The sequence below is a fragment of the Cibotium barometz genome, chromosome 11, assembly GCF_041138505.1.
Source record: "Cibotium barometz isolate CiBa-2024 chromosome 11, ASM4113850v1, whole genome shotgun sequence".
Taxonomy (NCBI): domain Eukaryota; kingdom Viridiplantae; phylum Streptophyta; class Polypodiopsida; order Cyatheales; family Cibotiaceae; genus Cibotium; species Cibotium barometz.
In genome coordinates, this window is record NC_141056.1 from 6,732,756 (window position 1) to 6,759,467 (window position 26,712).

Here is a 26,712-nt window from a genome sequence, read left to right on the forward strand (position 1 = left end):
TTACAGGGCACATGTATCTATGCCTTATGCATCACCTTTTGGTTCAAAAATGATGCCAGTCATAGGAGCTGTCCCAACGGACAAACATGGGGGAAAACATGTTGAGATGCACACACATGCATCAAAGTCTCGAGACTTCAAAGCCGGAGACAAATCTGTGAAGTTTGACACATATCATGGAGAATATGATGCATCAAAGGCACTTGCTTTTATTGCCCAATTTGATATTGCTTTCAGTGATGAGGATTTCACTCAGAAATCCATGATCCGGCATGTAAGCATGTTCATGAAAGGCACTGCTGCCCATTGGTGGCTCACGGAGAAGCTCTCACCGAATCCTGTTAGATCATGGAAAGAGTTCAAGGAGAGGTTCTATGCTCAATTCTTGCCTCCCTTTTGGAAAGTGCTCTTGGAGGTGTCTCCATTTATGCATGTCACCGAGGCGGAAAGGAAGAGAAGGTTTCAATCGGGATTGCAACCCGTGTACAAAGCGGGATTACAAATGTATCCTGGTCATACCTTACACCAATTAATCGCAGCCGCCACCGCCACCGAGCAATTGGAACTCAAATTGAGTCGATCCAATAAGGCTAAACCCTCATTTCAAGGCAAAGAGAGGGCTGTCCAAAACCTGCAAAATGATGGACAGCCACCTAAAAGGGACCAAAACCAAGCCAAATCAGGTCCAAAAGCTGAAAATAAGTTTGCTAACAAGCGCCCTCATAAGCCGACAAACTTTGGTCTTAGTGCTGAGAAGAAGGAGCAACATATGCCTGAAGGCAAATGCTTTACTTGTGGCAGCACTGAGCACATGGCAAGAGCATGCCCAAATAAGAAGAACAAAGCTGAAAATGCTAATGTACCGAAGCCTAATGTGCATATGGTTCCGGATGTGCAGGGCAACACTTCACATGATAACAAAGATAGGGTTGTATGTAAAGCTTGGGGACAGCTCAAAGATCAACCCGCTTTGTTCATGTTTGATGATTGTGCATCGGAGAATTTCATATCCACTCAGATGGCAGCTGCTTTGGGTATTGAAGTGGAGGACATGGGTCCTCAAATTGAAGCAAGGGCTGCCTTTGTTGGTAGAGAAGTGCAGGTCATGCCTATTTTTGGCAAGTTGCGCATACACATTCAAGGCTATGTGGATCATGAGGATTTTCTTGTGGCGCCTTTGAATGGCTGTGATGTATTGCTTGGAAAGCCTTGGCATACACGTATTGATCCGTGCAAGGCGTACAAGACTAACAGGATCACCTTCATGCATAAAGGCCGAGAACATGTAATTGATGCTGGTGAAGAGGGTGATACCATTCCCCTTGTATCTCATGTTCAAATTAAGAAAGTAATGAAAAAAAAGTGTTTTTGCGTACTTGATTTTGTACGAGATCATGTTGAGAAAAATAATGTATATGTAAACACTCTTAGTAATGATAGGCTGAAATTTTTGCAAGAGCACAATGATTGTTTTACTGATGAGTTACCAAATAAGTTACCACCTGTACGACCGGAAGATCATCGCATTGATCTTGTGCCGGGTAGCTCACCGCCTAATAGGCCAGCCTATCGTGTAATTGCATCCCAAAAAGAGGAGATCATGAAGCAAGTAAATGAGCTTCTTGAGAAGGGTTTGATTCAGCCAAGCTCTTCCCCATATTGTTCACCCGTCCTCTTAGTTCAAAAGAAAGATGGATCCTTTCGTATGTGTGTGGATTATAGAGCTTTGAATAAGCTTACCATCAAGAATAGGTTTCCGATTCCACGCATAGACGACATCCTTGACAAGTTGGATGGATCGGCATGCTTTAGCCGAATTGATCTCAAGAGTGGATATCATCAAGTGCGTGTAGTGCCTGAGGATGTACACAAAACTACTTTCAGGACAGCATTTGGGCTTTATGAGTATCTTGTTATGCCTTTTGGTCTTACAAATGCCTCGGCTACATTCAATAGAATGATGGATCGCATATTCCGTGGGTACAGGAAATTTACAGGTGTCTTCTTTGATGACATACTAGTCTTCTCGAAGACCGAAGAAGAGCATAAAGCTCATTTGGCTATTGTTTTTGAAGAGCTCCATAAGCATAAACTCTTCATAAATGCAAAGAGTGAGTTCTTCTTGTCAGAGATACATTATCTTGGGCATATTGTGTCCAAAGATGGAGTGCGGATGGATCCTGCAAAGATTGATGCAATTCGGAATTGGCCCGAATTGAGTTCAGTGCATGAGATCCGTAGTTTTCTTGGATTATGCTCTTACTACCGCAGGTTCGTTCGGCACTTTGCATGGATTGCTTCTCCTTTGCATGATTTGACAAAGAAGAAGGCCGTGTTCAAATGGACTAATGTAGAGAGAGATGCATTCCTCCAATTGAAAGATGCAACTACTCATGGTCCAGTGTTGATCGTTCCGGATTTGCAAAAGCCTTTTTGTGTGGAATGTGATGCATCTGGAAATTGAATAGGGACTGTCCTTAATCAAGACGGACATGCCGTGGCTTATGAGAGTCGTAGATTGCATGATACAGAGCTATCTCTTGGCATTTATGAGAAAGAGCTCTTGGCTGTAATTCATGCACTTACTATATGGAAACATTACCTTCTTGGGGCTGATTTCACTGTGAAGACAGATCACCAGAGTTTGAGGTATTTTCTTACTCAAACTAAGTTGTCAGAGAAGCATATGAGGATGGCCAATTTCCTCTCTATGTTTCATTTTCAGATCTTGCACACCCCAGGAAAGAAGAATGTAGTCGCCGATGCATTGTCACGAAAGCCGTATGTAGCAGCTATCTCGGTTGCCTCTCATGGGGACTTGTCTACCATGCGTGATTTGTATCATACGGATGCTGATTTTGCCACTATTTGGGCTGATTTGATGGCTGGTCATGCACATGCCTCATATGTGATCAAAGAGGGTTATCTCATGAAAGATAATTGCCTATGTGTGGTGTCTGACATGAGGCAAAAGGTTTTGGATGAGTGCCATGCTCCTCCATATGTTGGTCATAGAGGCATAATGCCTACTACGCACATGATTGAGCGGTATTTCTTTTGGCCAGGTATGCGGAAGGACATAGAGGCACATGTACGTGCATGTATCACCTGTCAAAAGGTCAAATTTGATAGGCAAAAGGCACCAGGTTTGCTTCAGCCATTGCCTATTCCCACGCAGCCATGGGAAAGTATTACAATGGATTTCATTATGGACTTGCCACGTACCCAACAGGATAATGATGCAATTTGGACAATTGTGGACAGGTTTAGCAAGCAAGCTCATTTCTTGCTGGTCAAAAAGACCATCAAAGCTGAGCATATGGTTAAAATATATCTTGCACAAGTGTTCAAACATCATGGAATGCCGAAGTCCATTGTGGGGGATAGAGATCCCAGGACTACAAGTCTCTTTTGGCGGGCCTTATTTGATAATATGGGCACCAAATTGCACTTCTCATCAGCTTATCACCCTCAAACGGATGGACAAAGTGAGGCTGCAAATTCAGTCGTGTTGGATCTCTTGAAATGTTATGTGGCAGATCAGAAGTCTTCTTGGGAGAAGTACTTACCGCTTGTGGAATTTGCATACAACAACACGGTGCATGCATCTACGGGAAAGACCCCGTTTGAGATTATTTATGGTAAGGTGGTTTTGCCACCCATCCTTCGCACAAAGGATGAGATATTTCCAGCTGATGAGTATGTAAGAGACTTGGATATTGCTTTTGCTCAGGTGCGGACAGCCATTGCAAGGTCACAAGACAAGCATAAAAAGGCTGCCGACAAGCATAGAAGGCAATTGGATGTTAAAGAGAATGATTGGGTATTGCTGAAATTTGAGAAAGCAAGACTTGCAAAGAGACCTGGCAAAGAGGGTGCATATCCTAAGCTCGCAACCAGGTACTATGGATCTTTTCGAGTGATCGAGAAGATCAATGAAGTGGCTTTCAGATTGGCATTACCTAGTCATTGGCACATACACAATGCTTTTCATGTGAGTCTTCTTCGCAAGTATATAGGGCCGGAGCCCACTGAAATGGTCATTGAGGATCCGCCAGAAGTGGATAAGCTTGAGCAAATCTTGCAGCCAGAGCAGATTGTGTATCACAAGGAACGCAAGCTTGCTACAAGCAAAGTTGTGAGGCGTTACCTTGTGAAGTTTAAGAACTATCTTCCCATTGATGCTAAATGGGTAGATGAAGAGTTCTTCAAAGATTGCCCGCATGTGCTTCAGACATATTTGGATACATTTCAGTTGCGGACAACTGTTTAGAAACGGGGGAGAATGTCACCATTTGGCCACCTGAATGGTTCACTCTTGCTTTCACACTATGTACATATTGGATTAGTGTCCATGGCTTATGGAATATGCCTATGCAGGTGATTGACACGTGTCATGCTGTATATTGGATATGATATTCGGCTGGGACTTGATGTTATCATGCCCGGAATATCTGGAGGACTTGGCTTTCCACTGGGACTTGTGCCTTTGTGTACATGCCCGGAAACGCCTGGAGGATTGGCTTTCCACTGGGTCTGGTATTGCGTATACTTGCCTGCAAACGCCTGGTATTATATGGTTTCATGAACAGAAATTACTCATGCCAATGCTGCATTGCATAGCATCTTTATGTGCTTGCCTGCAAATGAAATTGCATGCTGTTTTCATGCCTGCATGACCTATGTGTAGTTCCGGGTAAGGGGACGCCCGCCCGTGAACCGTGCGTGTGAAACTGTCTGCTGACATGGTTGTGTGGCATGTGAACAGGTGGTAAGTATTTCCCGATCTAGGCTCAAATAGCCCTTAGAACTTAGCCAATATTTATAAGTGAGTGCGTTCCCATTTCATTAAAGTTTGGGCGCTCAAAAGTCACTTATAAATTATGACCTCTTCCAAGTTCACACTCACTGAAGTCCCGAGGCGGACAAGACTCAATGTCCAGGACCTGATCCTCCCCTTTTACTCATAAATGGGCATCTCCCCATGTCCCTTCACCTGATTGGACCCCAATTCACTTACTTATTAAGAGAAATTCGTGTTTTCTCTTCATGAGGATTTTTGGAGGCTGAACACTCTGTTTTCCCACCATTTCTCTCCATTTCCAAGTTCTCCATAGCCATACCCAACTTGCTAGGGTGTTTTCAAGGCTTCCAAGAGTGTTTCCAAGTGCTAATCACTCTCCTACTCACTCCCAATGACTGAAATTCAGCAAAACAGCTCTCATTTTTGCTGTAATTTCTGGTCTTTTTGCTGAAAACCCTAATTTCAGCCTTCCTTTCTCAAGTTGAACCATAGGGGAAGCTTTCCCAAGGTTCCCTTCATCCTCTTGAAGACTTTTGTCGCGAAGGATTGCGGCAAATCGAAGATATCAACACTTCTAAAGCTTCCAACGCGAAGGCTTCCGCTTGCAACAACTTCTATGAAGACTGGTAAGGTAATTGGACAATGTATTGTCATTACTTACTCAGTAGAAGGACAGGACTCCTTGTTTAGCCGCCATGTGTAGTATTTCTCTTGTCCTATGTACTCTTGAAGATGTTGCTACCTTGCTTGGTAGAACATAGAGCCAATGGTAGAGAATATGGGCACTGAAGTCGGGCCGGGCATCAAGGCAGCTCCTTGGTGATCTACATCGACATATCATTGTTTTCTAAATGGTGAATTTCATATGCATTGGCATGGAGGATTTGGCAATGGATGCCCGTGAAACTATGTATTGAATTTCTCCAATAGTAATACAATTTACTCAAGGGAGGGGTCGGCCGTTCCGGCTCATTGTGTGCCTCTTGTCAATTCAGCAATTTACTTCTTGTATTTGAGCAAGTGTCCTTCAAATCTTAGTGTATTTAAGTGTATTGATTAGCATTGTGTTCAACCAAGTTACAAAGACAATCATCAATTTGAAGAACAAAGTAGGAGGCTGGCTACATCCCTCCCCCTTAGAATATGTCTTGGCCTCAAGACAATGAATGAAGTGCTTTTGGCCCGACAGCTTCTTCATAAGCTGTGAGTATTTCAAGATAATCCTTGAAATACTCCTCTGGCATCCATTTAGCGTCCATGTGAGAATAGTTTTGGAACTTCAAGAGGAATTCTCTAGTGATGTTCCTGAAAAGATGCAGGGAGGAAGAGAGCATGAGCTCTTGTAAGCACACACACACTCACACAAACCCCACAAGAGAACACACAAGATGAGAGACTGAAAATTAGTTCTTCTTCTTAACAAAAGAGGTCTACAAAAGAGAGAAGAAAAATACTACATAAGTACTAAAGTACTATGTACATGCGGTCCATAATATGAACACACTAAGTGACAAAATAAGTATGCCATAACTTAGTGGTGGACTGGTAGATGGTATAGACCAGATGTAGAATCACTGGCGAAGATCCAAGAAGGCTTCGTTATAAAGATTCACTTGTTCATGGTTTGTGCAAATGTTTTGAGCATCTGGTTTCACCCTCAAAACCACTCATCACTCATCTAGGCGTTCTAGTCAATTTGACTACCTGAGTGCTAAACCAGTCGTCTGGGGATCTGGTCTATTACCACCCGACTGAAAACTTTAGGCGTTCTGTCAATAGAAATGAAATTTTAGCTTGATTAGCTACTCAAAAGATATACAAATCACAATTCATGCTCCATGAGCTATCTGGTAACTCAGTGGTGGACTAGTAGATTGTATAGACTAGATGTAGAATCACTGGCGAAGATCCGTCATGTCAGCAACCTACCAAACGTGCCAATGATGTAAATGGCAGAAACGGTCACCCAAGCATATGATAAGTGTCACCTCGGGTTCAGCTTGACATCTCAACACTCCCCCTCGAGATCAACTCCATCTCTAGGACTCCACGCATAGTCCGGAATCTGCGAAGCTTCTCTGCTCCCAAGGCTTTCGTGAAAATGTCAGCTACTTGCTCCTCTTTGCTAACATACATGAGATCAATATCTCCTGCTAGGACCCTCTCCGATGAAGTGATAGTGGACCTCTATGTGTTTGGTCCACGGATGAAAAATTGAATTCCTCGCCAACTGTGTACTGCTAAGGTTGTTGCAATAGATGAAAACCTGCTTGTCAACCTGCAACCCCAAATCACCAAGTCCCAAGTATCATTTGCAATGCAGTCATTTCTCCATTCATGGCTATCTCCCAATCTACATTCCCAACAGCTTCTTCATCAAGACATGTGGATTCAATATTTTACACAACTTTAGCCATATATGTATAATGATGAGCTACATAACCATCATAAGTCAACCTGTCAACAGGTTTTCTAAATCTCCCTTACTTGCGTTCATTATTGTCACGGTACAAAAATACGATACCGTAAGGTATAATACTCGTACGATTTTGAGATACTGTACGATAAAATACGGTTTTTTATTAAAGAACACTTACAAACATAGACATTAAGGATAGACTTTAGAGAAGTTGTTTCAAACCAAAATTTCATTAAAAACAAGTTTGAAGTAACAAACAAAATACATAACCATAGAGATGCGATACGCGCTAAGCGTGAGTACAAAAAAGTCAGTACAAAAAGAGGGCCAAGACCCAAGGAGAGACTAGACAAAGGCATCATTATAAGAGCTCTCGCTGAAATTATCCTCATGAGAAGAGAACACATTGGTGGCCTCGCCGAAGTCGCCATCGCTAAGGAGGTTGCCCTCATCATCGAACTCAGGCTCTCTAAACCAAAGGAAGCATTCTCATTTGCAAGAGCGAATGTGAGCTACCCGAACCATGCCGCACATTGGTATGCACCATGTCCCTAGAGGCGCGACCAATCGTGCATCCACGGCTTTCTACTTGCACTCCTATGCCACTACCTCCGAGTGCGAGTAGGTCGTCGATCAAACGACTCGAGCTCTCGATAGATCTCTGCAGAGATCCTCTCCTCCTCCTCATCTTGCTCTTTGTTAACACTCCTAAGCTATTGGAAAAGCACTTTAATGGAAAAAATCAGCTCTTACTGGCTTGATCAAGACATTAGTGCTTGTTTCACAGTTTCACTAGATGAAAAAAGTTATGTACAATGATCAAATGACAAGTAATGTATTAGAATTTAGTTTCAATCAACATTAGAGTTTGAATGCATAATTTATAACTTATAACATATACCTGTCTCGCCGATTCCATCTTTTGCATCACGCATACCATGCGCAAGTTAGCACAGCAATACACTAGCCGCTCTAACTGTCTCAAAACAGTCCCGGCTGTGCGCCTCCTTCTGCCCGCCTCCTTGAAAAAGAAAGAGAGATAGAGAGAAAGACCTGTTCAGTCTTGCGCCTCCCCTCGTGCAATGGCCAGCAGTCCTGCGCCGCCTTCCATGGGAGAGAAATGAAATGAAATGAAATGAAATGAAATGATATATTAACGTCTTCAAAAGGCCAAAATGACCTATGAGACCAAAAAGGTTACAACAATTGGTGGATCTAATACAATGTCTGTGTAAGCAAAGCTAAAAACAACTACACAACTAACTGAAACTGAAACAACTATGAGGAAAAGTACGGTACTAGGAGCTCCTAATGGATAACATCTGGGAGGAAAACTCCAGCAACAAAGGTAAGCATCATACACATCACTATCCAAAGATGTCTCTCATCGGTCGATGGCGGATATCCTCAATGTCCTCCATGGTGAGTACTCTGACTGGACGTCTCCCATGCCGATGTCACCATCCCTGGAGAACTCCCAAATGTCATCATCCAAAATAGAAAAGGGAGATTGCCCGCTAGGTGATGCATACACTGATGTACTAGGAGAAAAATAGCATATAGCAATGTAGAGATATCTGCCGGTCTCTGCCCTCAGTCTAACCCACATGTACCTAGCCTGCTCATCTCTGCGGACTATATGTATCAGTGGCTGTAGCTCCTCTCTAAACAATACTGCCACTCCTCCTGAGCCCCGTCCTCTATGCTCTGAACGAGTCTCCTGTCTACAAGCTATCTCCCATCGGTATCCACTAACATGTGGCATGGACTGTCCAGGAGCCTGATGCGTCTCACAGTAGAAGACGATGTCCCTCCCAGTGAAACTATCCTCAAAAGCCCCTACATCAAGGCGTAGAGATCCATTACAATTCCAAGTAGCAACTTTGAGTGTAGTCCCATAGGTCTCGCGCCGTCATGAAGAGCGCCTCTCCATAATCACCACTCTACCATCTCTATAGAAGGCCACTTTCCCTTTCTCTCGGGCTGCCCTTATCTCGGGCATAACTTCTTTCATGTGGGCAAGTTGCGAGAGTGTGAGGTCATCTCCAAGAAATATTCCCGTTTGCTTGAGTGTAGGACGTCTCTTCAAGAAGTCCTCCTTCGCTTCCATGGAGGGGAAACGAATGATAAGTGCTCTCTCCTTAGAAGAAGATTCGCCACTACCTTCTCTCTTCTTTCCCACTCTCCATGCCTTTGTGTGCGTGGCTTCAATGCCCATCATAGAGAGAGAGAGAGAGAGAGAGAACAGTCTTGCACTTCCTAGAGCCGGCCTCCTTTCAAGAGAGAGGGGGCGTGAGAATCTGTTGGCTGGGCGCTTCCTGCAGCCAGCCCACCAGCCTCTTTTCCAAGCCAGTAAAGCATGTATCTCTGTTGCATCTGCCCGACCAGCCCTTCCTGTAGACCTGTCCGCTTTTCAGCACACAGAGAGAGAGAGAGAGAGAGAGAGAGAGAGAGAGAGCGCTGCAGTCTGGCTGCTTTCCAAAAGGGGAGATAGAGAGTGGGTGAGCTTGCTGAGCTGTACGCTGCCCTGCAGTCTGCCCACCTGCGCTCCTGGTCATAAAGTGCTGTCGGCTGATGCTAATAGCCCCGACCTGATGCAAATGAATGCCTTACATGCTCATGAAGACTAAGGTGCTGATGGTGGTGCTGAAACACCCCCCATATACATGCTTATGCTGATATATGCCTGACTAATACTTAGATGTCCTGATTAATGCTTGATGATGCCATGCCACTTGTACACCTGATGGGTGTAAACGTGACATTCCCCTCTGCTAAACTGTTGCTAGGTGGTATACCTGGCAACCTTTCGACGCCTCTATTGATTCTTCTCCACTAAAACTATGCCCCCTTCTGACTTCTTCTGCCAGGATTGAGGTCGACTGTAGGAGTTGAATCCTTTGAGCCATAGACTTGTCTACTGCGGGGACATGAATGGCAAATGCTGCTAAAACTGCTTGGAAATACCTGAGTCACCCCTAACTTGTCTGTGGAATCCTTTCACCTACCATCTTCATGGTTCCTGAAATTGGAGCAAACTTCTGTCTTCTTCTGTGGAAGAGAACCCCCTATTGTTGCCAGTTGAAGCTCAAAACTTTATGTACTCCTTTGATGATGGATGTCATTCTTCCCCAGAGAACTCATGGGCAAACATGTATGCCTTGCAGATGCAAGACTGACTGCTATGCAAGCCATGTGCAACCCTATATGCTGTGCAAGAATGCAGATGGATGGGTTACTAATGCATGCCTAAGGGGAAATCCCTAAGGATGGCCTGCAAGATTTTGAGAACTGGGTTTAACTGTGCGGAAGCGATTAACATGATGTCTGACTAAATGACTGATGGAATGAAAATGATCTAAGGCTGGTTACCTTGTAACGCTCTGATACCGATGTGACATGTGAGGGATTGACCATCGTAAACACAACCTTAGGATAACTAAGCTTCACTTAATGATGCTTGAGAGATAGACAAATAGTGTCAATGTGAGGATTACTGTTATTACTTAGTATTTCATCCACTTATCTGTGTATTTAAGACTGAAAGTAGACTCGAGAGACTTGAACACAGATGTTTGATTGATTGATTGAAACTGTGATACAACAGGCTCCTTATATAGGAGTCCAAGAGACACGAATGAAGAGACACATCCCATGACCAATAGTCATGACTCTAGGCGAAGAGACACATCCTTTGGACGAATAGCTGCAACCATTGGGTGAAGAGTTGCAACCTTAGAGCGAAGGGGTGTGACCAGTCGTCGAAGGAGTGTGGCTCTTGATGAAGAGGCATGTCTCTAGAGCAAATAGTCGTGACCATCCGAGTGTAGGGGTCCTCTGTAATCATGTCACTTCAGTATCTGTAACCATGAGGAGACTGTGTATAATGAACTAAGTCACAATCGTGACATTCCCTCCCATTTAAAATAAAACCCATGTGATTAAATGAGAGTCTGTCGTCTGCCAAAGAATTCTTGGAGGAGTTGAGGATATTGTTGCATTTCTTCATCTGTCTGCCAAGTAGAATCTAACTCATCCAAGTCTATCCACTTAACAAGAAATTCTGTAGTAATCTTCCGTCTTGTTTCTTTCTGACGAACGTCAAGAATCTTCTCAGGAACAAGAATAATGTGATCATCTTCAATCTCAGGAACATAAGAAGATAACTCCGGAATAGATGAATCTCCTTGTATGTATTCCTTGAGCCAAGAGATGTGAAATGTCGGATGAATTTTTTCCCAAGATGGTGGAAGATCCAACTTATAACTGACAACTGAAATCTTCTTTATAACTTTAAATGGACCATAGAAACGCGGTCGCAACTTCGGAAAGACTGACTTTACTGTCTTATATCGATGTGGTGCAACATAAAGCAAAACCAAGTCACTTTCTTGAAACTCAGTATGCCTTCTGTGCTTATTCGCATATTTTTGATACTTCTGCTGAACATGAACCAGTCTGTCTCGAACTTGCACAAGAATATCTTGCATTTCTTGAATCAACTAATCTGCTAATGCCACCTTGTGTTGAAGAACAAAGTTTGTAGGCACAAGCGGAGTGTGACCATATGCTGCTTGAAAAGGAGTCATTCCAGTGACTGAATGCGGAGAATTATTATAAGCAAACTCCACAAGAGGCAAATATTCTTCCCAAGAAGCTAATCTTGTCTGAATATAATGTCTAAGCATTTCTTCCAAAATTTGATTTACTCTTTCTGTCTGTCCGTCTGTCTGAGGATGATAAGCAGAACTGAACAAGAGATTCGTACCAAGAGATTTGAATAAGGAAGTCCAAAAATGTCCAGTAAATTTCGGATCTCTGTCAGAAACAATAGATCTTGGCAATCCATGAATTCTGAAAATATGCTGTACGAACAACGCTGCAAGATCTGGAGCAGAAACTGTCTTCTTGCAAGGAATAAAATGTGCCATTTTGGAAAACCGATCAACCACTACTAAAATTTGAGCATTGCCTTTCTGCGAACGCGGCAAAGTAGTGATGAAATCCATGCTTATGCTTTCCCATCTTTCCTGAGGAACTGGCAAAGGCTGAAGCAATCCTTGAGGAAGTTGTCGTGAAGCTTTCATAATTTGACAAGAGTGACAAGCTTTAACAAACTTAATAATATCCTGTTGCATCTGAGGCCAAAAGTATGTTGCTGATAACAGACGATATGTCTTGTTAATTCCAGGATGAGCTGCAAAGGGTACTTCATGATGCTCTTGAATAAGGAGTTTCCGCAAAGATGCATTGTGAGGAACACAAATGCGATCTAAGTAATAACAGTAATCCTCACAGTGGTATCAGAGCAAAATTTTTCCCGGGCCTACAGTTGTGAGCCTCTCACCCTCTCCGCTCTACTCCCCTACCCAGCGTTGTATGGAAGCAGAAGAAAGATGGAACCTACACTTACGAGTATGAGGTAACCCTAAAACTTCTTTACTAATTACACATACATAAGACAGATACACAGATGTGTGTGTGTGGCATACCCGGTATGTGTGCGGAGGTGACTTGCCGGTAACCCTTTGTGTGCCTTTTCATCGGGTCGTGCCCTTTCATGCGCACTTCCTCCATCAGCGTTGGTGCCTCTTCATCGCATGGTGCCTCTTCACCGCAGCGCACCTTTTCCCAAGAGATGGCACCTCTTCGCGATGCCCCATGGCTGCGCACCTCTTGGCCACTTGTCGCATAAGCGCTAGTCTTGCAATTCAGCCAGCGCAGGTCTCTTTTTACGCGCAGCCCTTCGTGGGTTTAATACACGGCAGCCTACCCAGCCGGCCAGCCCATTAATTAACTTGGGCGTTTTCACACCTCAGCCGGTCCCTTTTATTACATTACGTGCCCTTTCGATAAGTCAAAAAAAAAAGGCGAATATGGGACCAGCGCAACGAAATAGTCAACCGGCCAGCCCATTCGCTCCTCTCTCACGCTGTTCCAGGGAAGGTTTTGTCACGCCAGGGAATTCTCTCCACTCTGGCACACATTCACCTTCTCAACCAGGCGTCCAATGGAACCCAACAGCAATCAGCCAGAGCCTTACATCTCGTACATAGACGAGGTCCCGGAAGCCATATTGCCCGAAAATCCTCGCCCAGCCCCGGAAATAATGATTATACCCGATACACCCACACCGGAGCCCGCCCCATTACCCGAACCTGTTGCAGAACCTGTTCCGGCTCCAATTCATGTACCAAGTCCCCTGGACTATTTATTATACGTCAGTCACCGCCACGCCACTCAGTTACAGGCGTGGGTGATCTGGCATATTTACTTGACGTGTCCAGCACACCATCTTGCTCATTACGAGTTTATTTTGGGACGGTACCCATATCTTGCATATTCCCTGGACGAGTGCCGTGTGGATGCAGTAAACCGGATCATCTCGCTTCAGCCCTTGGTTCGAGTATACAGCGAGCTCATTGTGCCAGATTACACTCCATTAACCCCTGCAGAGACACCTCCTGTCGACGAGGTGGAAGACTTCGAGCCTTCGGAGTTAGGCTCCAATTTTTTAGCAGAATTGGGAGACGATTCACTGTCACTCTCTCTCCTCCAGCAGTACCACATATTTCACCAGCTTCTCCGCGCTACTCACTCTAGCAGCTCCAACATGCCATCTATCTCAGAGGAAGAGGGCCAGCAACAAGACGAGCAAACGCAGGCCATTACATCATTACGCGAGCAGATGGAGACACTTCAGCAGACTTTTTCAACAAGTCTCTCTACCATCAGCAGACGACTCGACCAGTTGCAGCGGCCCCATCCAACGCGCACACCAGCCAGTGATCCACAACCATCTTCTTCAGAGACTTCGGTAGCAGAAAATGAAGATGAACCAGATCGAGCTGCCGAGGTAAACAATGCAGAACTCCAACTTCTTTATAAAATATTTACTGCTGCACAAAAAAAGAAACTCGATGTCAAACTGCCTGCCCCTTATAATGGTTGCCGCGACAAGCGCGTGCTTGACTAATGGATATTCAAAATGGAGGTATATTTGACCAATACCGATTTGGTCGAAAGCAAGAAGGTGGCTTTAGCCAGTTCACTACTCAAGGATACAGCACTTCTATGGTGGCAACGACGTGTTGTAGATGGTAAGCACACTCCTACTTGGGATAAATTCCGGCGCGCCCTCCGCAAGGCCTTTGAACCTGCCAGTGCGGACTACCATGCCCGGTCTGCTCTCCGCTGCCTGAGGCAAACAGGATCCTCAGCCGCGTATATCACAGAGTTCCAACGTTTAACTCTGGAAATTGAGAGCCTCAGCCCCGCTGACAAGCTACACAGCTTCATCGATGGACTTGAACCCAACTTACAGGAAGATGTGCAGAAGTTTAACCCTCTCACCATAGATGCTGCCATTGCCTATGTAGAGCGCCTTGGAGATCTACGACGACAACCCAGGACATCCTTCTTTGGCAATCGGTCCTCAAACAGTGCTCGTTTCTCCCAGCACAATCGCAGAGGAAATTTATCTCAACCTGAGTCTCCATATTCCCAATCCTTCTTCTTGACCAATAAAACTGGAGCACCAAAAGGACTTTTGCTTGGACGTATATGACCTTTATCCAACAACTCTGCCAATTGTCTCTGAATTTCTTGAGACTCTGAATAAGAAACTCGATAAGGAGCTCGAACTGGCGGTGGTTGTCCAGGAATTAGATCAATCATATGATCTACAGAACGTCGAGGAGGCAATGTCGTTGGCAGCTCGTCAGGAAATAAATCCATATAAGGTTGAAAGAAGGGCTGCTGTAAATAAGAAATATCTGATGGCGAGGATTCTGATTGGTCAACTGTATTGTCTTCTGCTTCTCGCAACATAACTAAGGCAGAAGTGCTGTCACGTTTACGCACTAAGCGTTTGACTTGCATAGCAGAAACCACAGTAATCGGCTTAGAATTAAACAGATCTCGTAATTCCATTTCTCGATGATTATGATAAAGTCGAATGGAATGATCTCGAAAGCTAATCAAAGAATCATACTCATATAACCAAGACTGTCCAAGAATCATGTCATAGTGTGACAAAGGCATAATAGAGAAATTCAGCTGATCCTGATAGTCTTGAATCTGAAAACGCAACTGATGAATCCGTTTGCTGCAATGCAAGGAAGAACCATCTACAAGTTCCACTTGGAAAACTTCCGCACTCTGCTGAGTAGGTAATCGCAACTTGCTGACGAGAGTAGTTCCCACAAAATTAGTCGAGCATCCACTATCAACAAGAACATTGATAGGATGCTGGCCAATAAATCCCAATAAGCTCAAAACTTGATTGGAAAGGTTAACAGACACTCAAGTATGGTTGTGGGCATTTAACATTAAAGCACTGACAACTTTAGAAACTCGCACTGCATGAACCACCTGCTTGCCAATTTCTGGCGCAGAAGGATGATGAGGATTTCCATGTTCACCTTCTGGGCAACATTCCATGTTTGAATTTTGGCGAGAATTATGCTTTGGGCACACACACCACCTGTGTGGTCCATTGCAAATTGTGCAAAGACCTGGAGGGTTATCTTGAGAGGTTGAAGGTGCCGATGTAGAGGCTTGCTGACCTGCTGAGGTATCGCGGCGAAAATTGCGGCGATTGTTGGGTCGGCGACCTTGCCAGTTGCGTCCTCGATTCCGATTGTTGTTGTTGGAAGAGGACCCTGTTTGTGAGGCTGCTGCCTGACCTTAAAATCTAGGCCGAAAGGGCTGTTGCCGAGTAGATTGTTGCTGACCAGAGGATTGGGAATATGGAGACTCAGGTTGAGATAAATTTCCTCTGCGATTGTGCTGGGAGAAACGAGCACTGTTTGAGGACCGATTGCCAAAGAAGGATGTCCTGGGTTGTCGTCGTAGATCTCCAAGGCGCTCTACATAGGCAATGGCAGCATCTATGGTGAGAGGGTTAAACTTCTGCACATCTTCCTGTAAGTTGGGTTCAAGCCCATCGATGAAGCTGTGTAGCTTGTCAGCGGGACTGAGGCTCTCAATTTCCAGAGTTAAACGTTGGAACTCTGTGATATACGCGGCTGAGGATCCTGTTTGCCTCAGGCAGCGGAGAGCAGACCGGGCATGGTAGTCCGCACTGGCAGGTTCAAAGGCCTTGCGGAGGGCGCGCTGGAATTTATCCCAAGTAGGAGTGTGCTTACCATCTGCAACACGTCGTTGCCACCATAGAAGTGCTGTATCCTTGAGTAGTGAACTGGCTAAAGCCACCTTCTTGCTTTCGACCAAATCGGTATTGGTCAAATATACCTCCATTTTGAATATCCATTGGTCAAGCACGCGCTTGTCGCAGCGACCATTATAAGGGGCAGGCAGTTTGACATCGAGTTTCTTTTTTTGTCCAGCAGTAAATATTTTATAAAGAAGTTGGAGTTCTGCATTGTTTACCTCGGCAGCTCGATCTGGTTCATCTTCATTTTCTGCTACCGAAGTCTCTGAAGAAGATGGTTGTGGATCACTGGCTGGTGTGCGCGTTGGATGGGGCCGCTGCAACTGGTCGATTCGTCTGCTGATGGTAGAGAGACTTGTCGATAAAGTCTGCTGAAGTGTCTCCATCTGCTCGCGTAATGATGTAATGGCCTGCGTTTGCTCGTCTTGTTCTGGCCCTCCTCCTCTGAGATAGATGGCATGTTGGAGCTGCTAGAGTGAGTAGCGCGGAGAAGCTGGTGAAATATGTGGTACTGCTGGAGGAGAGAGAGTGACAGTGAATCGTCTCCCAATTCTGCTAAAAAATTGGAGCCTAACTCCGAAGGCTCGAAGTCCTCCACCTCGTCGACAGGAGGTGTCTCTGCAAGGGTTAATGGAGTGTAATCTGGCGCAATGAGCTCGCTGTATACTCGAACCAAGGGCTGAAGCGAGATGATCCGGTTTACTGCATCCACACGGCACTCGTCCAGGGAATATGCAAGATATGGATACCGTCCCAAAATAAACTCGTAATGAGCAAGATGGTGTACTGGACACGTCAAGTAAATATGCCAGATCACCCACGCCTGTAACTGAGTGGCGTGGCGGTGACTGACGTATAATAAATATTCCAGGGGACCTGGTACATGAACTGGAGCCCGAAGTGGTGCTGGAGCCGGAACAGGTTCGGGAGCCGAAACGGGCACAGGTTCGGGTGCCGGAACAGGCTCTGCAACAGGTTCGGGTAATGGGGCGGGCTCCGGTGTGGGTGTATCGGGTATAATAATTATTTCCGGGGCTGGGCGAGGATTTTCGGGCAATATGGCTTCCGGGACCTCGTCTATGTACGAGATGTAAGGCTCTGGCTGATTGCTGTTGGGTTCCATTGGACGCCTGGTTGAGAAGGTGAATGTGTGCCAGAGTGGAGAGAATTCCCTGGCGTGACAGAACCTTCCCTGGAACAACGTGAGAGAGGAGCGAATGGGCTGGCCGGCTGATTATTTCGTTGCGCTGGCCCCATATTCGCCTTTTTTTTTTTACTTATCGAAAGGGCACGTAATGTAATAAAAGGGACCGGCTGAGGTGTGAAAACGCCCAAGTTAATTAATGGGCTGGCCGGCTGGGTAGGCTGCCGTGTATTAAACCCACGAAGGGCTGCGCGTAAAAAGAGACCTGCGCTGGCTGAATTGCAGGACTAGCGCTTATGCGACAAGTGGCCAAGAGGTGCGCAGCCATGGGGCATCGCGAAGAGGTGCCATCTCTTGGGAAAAGGTGTGCTGCGGTGAAGAGGCACCATGCGATGAAGAGGCACCAACGCTGATGGAGGAAGTGCGCATGAAAGGGCACGACCCGATGAAAAGGCACACAAAGGGTTACCGGCAAGTCACCTCCGCACACATACCGGGTATGCCCCACACACACATCTGTGTATCTGTCTTATGTATGTGTAATTAGTAAAGAAGTTTTAGGGTTACCTCATACTCGTAAGTGTAGGTTCCATCTTTCTTCTGCTTCCATACAACGCCGGGTAGGGGAGTAGAGCGGAGAGGGTGAGAGGCTCACAACCGTAGGCCCGGGAAAAATTTTGCTCTGATACCACTGTGAGGATTACTGTTATTTCTTTAGTATTTCATCCACTTATCTGTGTATTTAAGACTGAAAGTAGACTCGAGAGACTTGAACACAGATGTTTGATTGATTGATTGAAACTGTGATACAACACGCTCCTTATATAGGAGTCCAAGAGACATGAATGAAAAGACACATCCCATGACCAATAGTCATGACTCTAGGCGAAGAGACACATCCTTTGGACGAATAGCTGCAACCATTGGGTGAAGAGTTGCAACCTTAGAGCGAAGGGGTGTGACCAGTCGTCGAAGGAGTGTGGCTCTTGATGAAGAGGCATGTCTCTAGAGCGAATAGTCGTGACCATCCGAGTGTAGGGGTCCTCTGTAATCATGTCACTTCAGTATCTGTAACCATGAGGAGACTGTGTATAATGAACTAAGTCACAATCGTGACAGTCAATGCAATGCAATGCACCTATATTAGATGAATGGGTTTACAATGAGATCTAAATAGATCTATGATGCTGTCCTAGATGAAGATCCTTCTCGAGATGAGATGGATGGGCTGAAGGCTGAAGATGAGGACTATTCCTTGCTCCAATGCTGAGGTCCACCCTTCGATGCCGGCTTCCCTCTATGTAGGAGGTAGGAATGATGAACTATATGCTGAATATGCTGATTTGATGACTATATGCTGGATGAACTATTGTCCCACTGACTTTCCCTTGTCTCATGGGAAGGAAACGCTGAAGGGAAGCTTGGTGCTGAAAACGCTGATGAACTGATGCTGAACTTGTTACCTAGGAAGGAAACGCTAAGGAGATGGATGATCTATGAACTGCTGAACTGAGATAATGGGCTGAATGGATGCGCTTCTTATATATATGTGGGAATGATGCTGGTCGGCCAGTGTGCTGCAGTCGGCCAGCCCCCCAGATGCTCACGACTTGCCATAAATGCCTAACTGCTGTCGGCTGCCCATACCATGCTGTTGGCTGGTCATAAAGTGTTGTCGGCTGATGCTAACAGCCCCGGCCTGATGCAAATAAATGCCTTCCATGCTCATGAAGACTAAGGTACTGATGTTGGTGCTAAAACACCCCCATATACATGCTTATGCTGATATATGCCTGACTAATACTTAGATGCCCTGATTAATGCTTGATGATGCCATGCCACTTGTACACCTGATGGGTGTGCACGTGACAAAAAGAAGTGTCCACAATATCACTGGCTGCAGAGCACGCAGAAGCAGAAACCATCTGTTGATCACTGGCATCACCATACAGGTTACAAAGCAACTGGTACACATAGAAAGTAGAAGCATCATCACGAGCACAGATGAAGTGTCGAAGAACCGAATCCTGACAATTCAGGTGGAGAAAGCCATAGATTTGTCCGTCAGTCTTCCTCCACTGACACACATCCTCCATGGAGCCAAGGTCCGGTAAGCACCGATTCTTGTACGAGAGAAACTCCATCAAACCATACTCCCTGAGATTAGAAGTAACCTGCAACTTAAATGACTGAAAGCTACCACCATCCAACTTGTCTGTGTCATCCAGAAAATAACAAGAAGGTGATCCAATCATTAGGACCAAACCTCGTAAGCCCAAAACTGCCCAAATCAGAAAACGCTGATGTAGGTCTATTCCTCCCACCAAAATGCAGCCCTAACAGGGTGGACAGCACCTGAAAATCCTCCTGCAGCGAAAAAACGCAGAAGCTTCTTTCTACATGTCACCATTTGGCCACCCAAATGGTTCACTCTTGCTTTCACACTATGTACATATTGGATTGGTGTCCATGGCTTATGGAATATGCCTATGCAGGTGATTGACATGTGTCATGCTGTATAGTTGGATATGATATTCCGCTGGGACTTGATGTTATCATGCCTGGAATATCTGGAGGACTTGGCTTTCCGCTGGGACTTGTGCCTTTGTGTACATGCCCGGAAACGCCTGGAGGACTTGGCTTTCCGCTGGGACTTGTGCCTTTGTGTACATGCCCGGAAACGCCTGGAGGATTGGCTTTCCACTGGGTCTGGTATTGCATATACTTGCCTGGAAACGCCTGGTCTTATATGGTTTCATGAACGGAAATTGCTCATGCCAATGCTGCATTGCATAGCATCTTTATGTGCTTGCCTGCAAATGAAATTGCATGCTGTTTTCATGCCTGCATGACCTATGTGTAGTTCCGGGCTAGGGGACGCCCGCCCGTGAACCGTGCGTGTGAAACTGTCTGCTGACATGGTTGTGTGGCATGTGAACAGGTGGTAAGTATTACCCAATCTAGGCTCAAATAGCCCTTAGGACTTGGCCAATATTTATAAGTGAGTGCGTTCCCATTTCATTAAAGTTTGGGCGCCCAAAAGTCACTTATAAATTATGACCGCTTCCAAGTTCACACTCACTGAAGTCCCGAGGCGGACAAGACTCAATGTCCAGGACCTGATCCTCCCTTTTTACTCATAAATGGGCATCTCCCCATGTCCCTTCACCTGATTGGACCCCAATTCACTTACTTATTAAGAGAAATTCGTGTTTTCTCTTCATGAGGATTTTTGGAGGCTGAAAACTCTGTTTTTCCACCATTTCTCTCCTTTTCCAAGCTCTCCAAAGCCATACCCAATTTGCTAGGGTGTTTTCCAAGCTTCCAAGAGTGTTTCCAAGTGCTAATCACTCTCCTACTCACTCCCAATGACTGAAATTCAGCAAAACAGCTCTCATTTTTGCTGTAATTTCTTGTCTTTTTGTTGAAAACCCTAATTTCAGCCTTCCTTTCTCAAGTTGAACCATAGGGGAAGCTTTCCCAAGGTTCCCTTCATCCTCTTGAAGACTTTTGTCGCGAAGGATTGCGGCAAATCGAAGATATCAACACTTCTAAAGCTTCCAACGCGAAGGCTTCCGCTTGCAACAACTTCTATGAAGACTGGTAAGCTAATTGGACAATGTGTTGTCATTACTTACTCAGTAGAAGGGCACGACTCCTTGTTTAGCCGCCCTGTGTAGTATTTCTCTTGTCCTATGTGCTCTTGAAGATGTTGCTACCTTGCTTGGTAGAACATAGAGCCAATGGTAGAGAATATGGGCACTGAAGCCGGGCCGGGCATCAAGGCAGCTCCTTGGTGATCTACATCGACATACCATTGTTTTCTAAATGCTGAATTTCATATGCATTGGCATGGAGGATTTGGCAATGGATGCCCGTGAAGCTATGTATTGAATTTCTCCAATAGTAATACAATTTACTCAAGGGAGGGGTCGGCCGTTCCGGCTCATTGTATGCCTCTTGTCAATTCAGCAATTTACTTCTTGTATTTGAGCAAGTGTCCTTCAAATCTTAGTGTATTTAAGTATATTGATTAGCATTGTGTTCAACCAAGTTACACTACAATACCTCCAACCTTGAGGCCACCAGAAGAGGGAAGCAAAAAAATGCTGATTTGATAAGAGAGAAAAAAAACAGCTACACAGGACCTGAGAATATGCTGTAAGAAGGTGCAAGAGGAGGGGCATCAACTAGGATAGCCCTCACTATTACTCGGGCTCTCCGCAAGAAAAAACGCACAATCTCAGAAGAAGAAGAAGTGTGCACCACAAGTACTAAGGTTGCCACCATAGTAGTTAGGGGGTTGTTTGAAACGGGTTTCCTAAAGGTTTCAAACGCGTTTCAGACTGGTTTCGTAAAATCAGAGCGAAGTTTCCTACCTACAGGTTTTTGCATGTACAAAATTTCAAATATATACTGTATAAACTGTGTAAAAATAACACTAAATGTATAGAATACATGGAAACATCAATTTGAAGCCTATAGTCTATAGTCTTTGAATTACAAACAACAAAAACCATATAATCATCCATAATCAATGTCAAACCATACATGACACTCTCACGACTCACACTACATAGGTTAAAACTTATAAGTTTGAAGTGTAAAACTTATAAGTGTAAAGTGTTCATGTCACATCAATGATCATACATGAATCATGATGAATCAATAGTCATGGCCCAATGCCCATAAACAATACATAATAAATCATGATAAGCCACATGGCTCAGGCTCTCGACTCTCAGTCTAGCTAGTCCTGCAAGTCCTCAATCCCCTCATCCTCATCATCGTTAGACTCAGACTCATTGTGAGAATCTGAATCAGATGTGGAGGAAGACTCAGCTAATAGCTAGTCCTGCAAGTCCTCAATCCCCTCATCCTCATCATCGTTAGACTCAGACTCATTGTGAGAATCTGAATCAGATGTGGAGGAAGACTCAGCTGCTGCACTCGCCTCACCTGTTGCACTAGAGCTAGCACTTGTTGCTGTAGATGAATGTGCACGACTAACACGTGCAAGTGCTGTGATCTCCTCATATAGCATGGCATAAATGTCACGCTCCTCTCGAGGAATCTCTGGGACTTCTTTCACTTTCTCAATGTCGATTTTATCAACATTGACTTGGTGAGTCTCGATGGGATTGCCCACTTGCTCAATTAGGCAAAGGTTGCAATGACAAAATACCAACCGCTCTAATTGAGCAGTGGACAACCGATTCCTCTTCTTCGTATGGAAGAGGACCCAAGTGCTCCAATTCCTCTCGCAAGGACCTGAGCTACAATCCTGTGATAGGACACGAATGGCGAGGGATTTCTGTCATAATTCTTGCAACAAAAGAAGTTGAAGCCCTTATTAGAAATAACTTATAAGTATACTACAAGTGGATTCTTATGCAAGATTCAAGAACCAAGAGTCAAAACTCACCAAGTGAGGGGTGCTGATGCCATATTTCTCCCACCATGACACTGGTTGTAGCTGTGTCTCTTGCATTTTGGCCGTCACCGAACCAAATTTAAAGCTACCATTTCGGAAAATAAGTAGCTTATCCTCCAGCTGTCTTAGCATGTCCACATCCCCTCTTGTGTATCTCTGGATGTACTGCTGCCATTCATCCTCAAGCTCCTCGTTATTGTGTTGCTCCTCATTTCTCTAAAGAGGATGCAATATGTGAACAACTGCATGGATTGGTCTATGAAACCAATCCCATCGTGTGTTCCACACGGCTCGGATGTCTTGAACCCTAAAAAAACAGCCATGAAATGTATACAGTATAATGTCGACTCATGACTCGTAAACATGATATTATACAAGATTGAAGAGAAGGTTTGAGAAGCTCTAAGTCACTGTGTGCCCGATACATAGCAAGCACCTTTGGCCTCTTTGTCACAAACTTTACCATTATGCGAGAGGTCTCAAAGATGTCTGACACCCAACCTATCTTTGCCACATCCTTGATGAGGAAGTCCAAGCTATGAGCAGCACATGGAGTCCAAAGAATGGCAGGAAACTCCTCCTCAAGCATCCTTCCCATGGAGACACAGTTTGAGCCATTATCAGTGATCACCTGCACTATATTCTGTGGCCCAATCTCCATGATAGCCTCTCGAATGTGTCGCCAAATGTACTCAATTGTCACCACTGTGCCTGCCATGGATGCATGATGCATCTATGGCATGCAAGAACTGTCAATACCCCAAAGGATCTCCTCGTAGAACACTCCTGGTTCGAGACTCGAAACCTGCAGACAAACAAATAAACAAGAAGGGGGGTGCAAGCTTGACTCACCTCCCAACCATGACAGCCGTGCAGGCCTGACTCACCTCCCAACCATGACAGCCGTGGGCAAGCCCACATTCTTGGCTATCCCCACCGAGCCACGAGCTGAGCTAACTAGGTTGACGTACCGACCAATCTCCACCTCGCGACGTCCCATACCGCCACGAAGCTACCCTCGCGGGCCTCGAGATTGCTGTCGGCCTCGCTGCGTAAAGCAGGTGCACGTCTGCACTAGATCCAAGCTCCAGACCATAGAGCTCTCACAAATCTCGCGAGACTCTATATGACTAATGACTAACCTTGGCCACCCTTTTATAGGCTCTTGGCCGGTCATGGAACGTCCACACTTCGAGAGTAGTCAATGTCTCCCATGTAGCGTCCTCCTCAACATGATCCTTCCTCTTGATCTTGTATTCCGTGATAAGCGTATTACGCAATCTTCTTTCAATCACGAAATCCAAGAATCTTTTCAGGTTCGTGCGGAACAAATGTCATGTCCTTGACATCTATGATTTCTTGAGGAGTAACTAACAGGTCTGTTCCACCCAGTACTTCCTTAAGTCTAAGGACATGAAATACGGGATGAACTTTCACATAAGAAGGCAAATCCAATTCATATGCAACTGAACCAATCCTTCGTGCAATACGAAATGGTCCACAGTATCTAGGAGATAATTTCGGAGATCGACCTGTCCGTAAAGTCTCGGAATCTTTCGAAACTCGCAAATACACCATCGTTCCTTCAGAGAACTCTCTGGGTGAATGATGTCTATTAGAATAAAATCTATCTCGATCTTGAGCACTTCTAATAGATTCCTTCGCAACTTGTAACGTTTCTTCCATATCTTGCAAAAAATTACCTGCTGCATCATACTGAAGTCCTGAGAATCCTACTGTAACAGGTAATCTAGGTTGAAAACCATACATAAGTATGAAAGGACTAAAACCTGTACTCGTATGCTTAGTTTAGTTATATGCAAATTCTAACATAGGAAGATAATCCTCTCATGAACTCTGTCTTTTGGATACATATGCCCAAAGCATATCCTTCAAAATCTGATTCAGTCTGGCCATCAAATTGAGGATGATATGAGGAACTCAAATTCAAAGTTGTTTTCAACTTCTCAAAAACAAGTTTCCAAAAATCACTCGTAAACTTAGAGTCCCTATCAGTGACTATGTCCTACGGTAACCCGTACAGTCTAAACAATTGCTCGATAAACTGCCGTGCTAATTGCGTAGCTGTAATAGTCTTCCGGGTCGGTAAAAAATCTAGCCATTTTTGTCAAGCGATCTACCACAACCCAAATAGAATCGTGGCCTTGATGTGTTCTTGGCAATCTGGTAATAAAATCCATGGAAATACTTTCCCATTTATTACCTGGGATTTGCAAAGGATGCAACAACCCAGCCTGTCTAAAGCGTTCGACTTTATTTGCTTGACAAATTTGACACTTGAGAACATAATCTTCTACATATCCTTTCATCTTTGGCCAATAAAAAGTGTGTTTCACTAATGATAGTGTCTTGTGTACCTAGGGTGTCCAGCAGAAGGGGCGTCGTGACACTAAGAATCTTGGACCGAATGTCCGGGATCTATGGTACACAAATTTTGTCATTACGGAATAGTAAACCATTCCGAATCATCCATTGGCCTCCTGTAGCTTGAACAGTAGACTACTCAGTCATTGAGTCTTGGTCAATCAATGAGCTCCTGTCCTGGATCTTCTGACCAAAATAACTACCAGTCCTGCAAAGCCCTCTCAATGACTGAAATAAGTCAGTAGAAATCTCGGTGAACGACAAAGTATTCACCTCTCTAATTCGACTAAGCGCATCTGCAACACTATTCATGGACTCTTTCCGATAACGGATCTCAAAATCAAAATCTTGCATTAACTCAGTCCAACGAGCTTTCCTTCCTCTCAAATCATCCGCATCACACATACTTGATTGACTAATGATCAGTCAATACCACAAACTTAGAGCCAAATAAATAATGTCTCCAAACCTTGAGAGCATGAATCACAACATAAAGCTTCTTCTCAAGGGTTAGCCAACGAGATTGAGTGTCGTCAAGCTTTTTACTTTCAAAAGCAACCGGTCTACCATCTTGAAATAGAGCAGTCCAATACATAAATCTATCTTCGTGAAATATTTCGCTCCTGCTAACCGGTCAATCAGGTCATCTGATCTAGGAAGAGGATAACGGTTCTTAATTGTCAGCTTGTTCAATCTCTTGTAATCTATACACATTCTCCAATTGTTGTCCTTCTTTCTCCTAAGCAACACAGGTGCACCCAAAGGTGATTTACTTGGACGGATCTGGCCCGTCCTCAAATAATCTTCGAGTTGTTTAGCCAACTCATCTTCCTCGGCTTGGCTCATCCTGCAAGGATAACATAGCATTCCAGAGTATCTTTGTAGTCCTGAATCCGGATTGGTAGCATCTCCACCTTTCGATCCCATATTTGCCTTCCCGCAGGTAGACGTACCTCATAGGTATGATTGCTGGGGGTCGTATCAAGACTCAATTTTTGCACAAGTTTGTAGTTAACAAAATTGTGTGAGCTGCCAGGGTCTCGAATAATGTGGATTCTATGGCCATTCACTTCTTCATAAACTCCAAGAAGATCATGCAAGCCAAAAACGTTGAACAGACAATCAGAACATGAACTAGGGTGAGAAAGTACAGTAACTGACGTACCTGTCAAAGACAACTGGTTAGCTACCTTTGGCTTGGATCCTGCGTTGGTCTTTACACCTTTTTGCTTCGGGCACTCGTTACGCATGTGTGCTTTTTCTTCGCAGATGAAACGTCGTCCCTCCTTCTTGAGCTTCAAAGCTCTAAGGAGACATTTCTTCTTCGTTGGTGTCGAACTTGAATTCTTCG

At 44.7% G+C, this 26,712-nt stretch overlaps 2 protein-coding genes across 3 annotated transcripts in view; one reads left to right on the forward strand and one right to left on the reverse strand.

The window, feature by feature from the left end:
• Window positions 1-26,712, reverse strand: part of LOC147633700 (uncharacterized) — a 59,856-nt gene that overhangs the window by 22,092 nt on the left and 11,052 nt on the right. The gene's annotated exons all lie outside the window — the stretch shown is intronic.
• On the forward strand, window positions 13,139-14,199 carry LOC147633701 (uncharacterized). Its single transcript, XM_086804589.1, has one exon. It carries the CDS (start codon window positions 13,234-13,236, stop codon window positions 14,197-14,199), a length of 966 nt encoding a protein of 321 aa, XP_086660715.1. The 5' UTR covers window positions 13,139-13,233.

Bases quoted from the DNA above. Each gene is read 5' to 3' on its own strand.
- LOC147633701 (XM_086804589.1), top strand. From the start codon at position 13,234: ATGGAACCCAACAGCAATCAGCCAGAGCCTTACATCTCGTACATAGAC.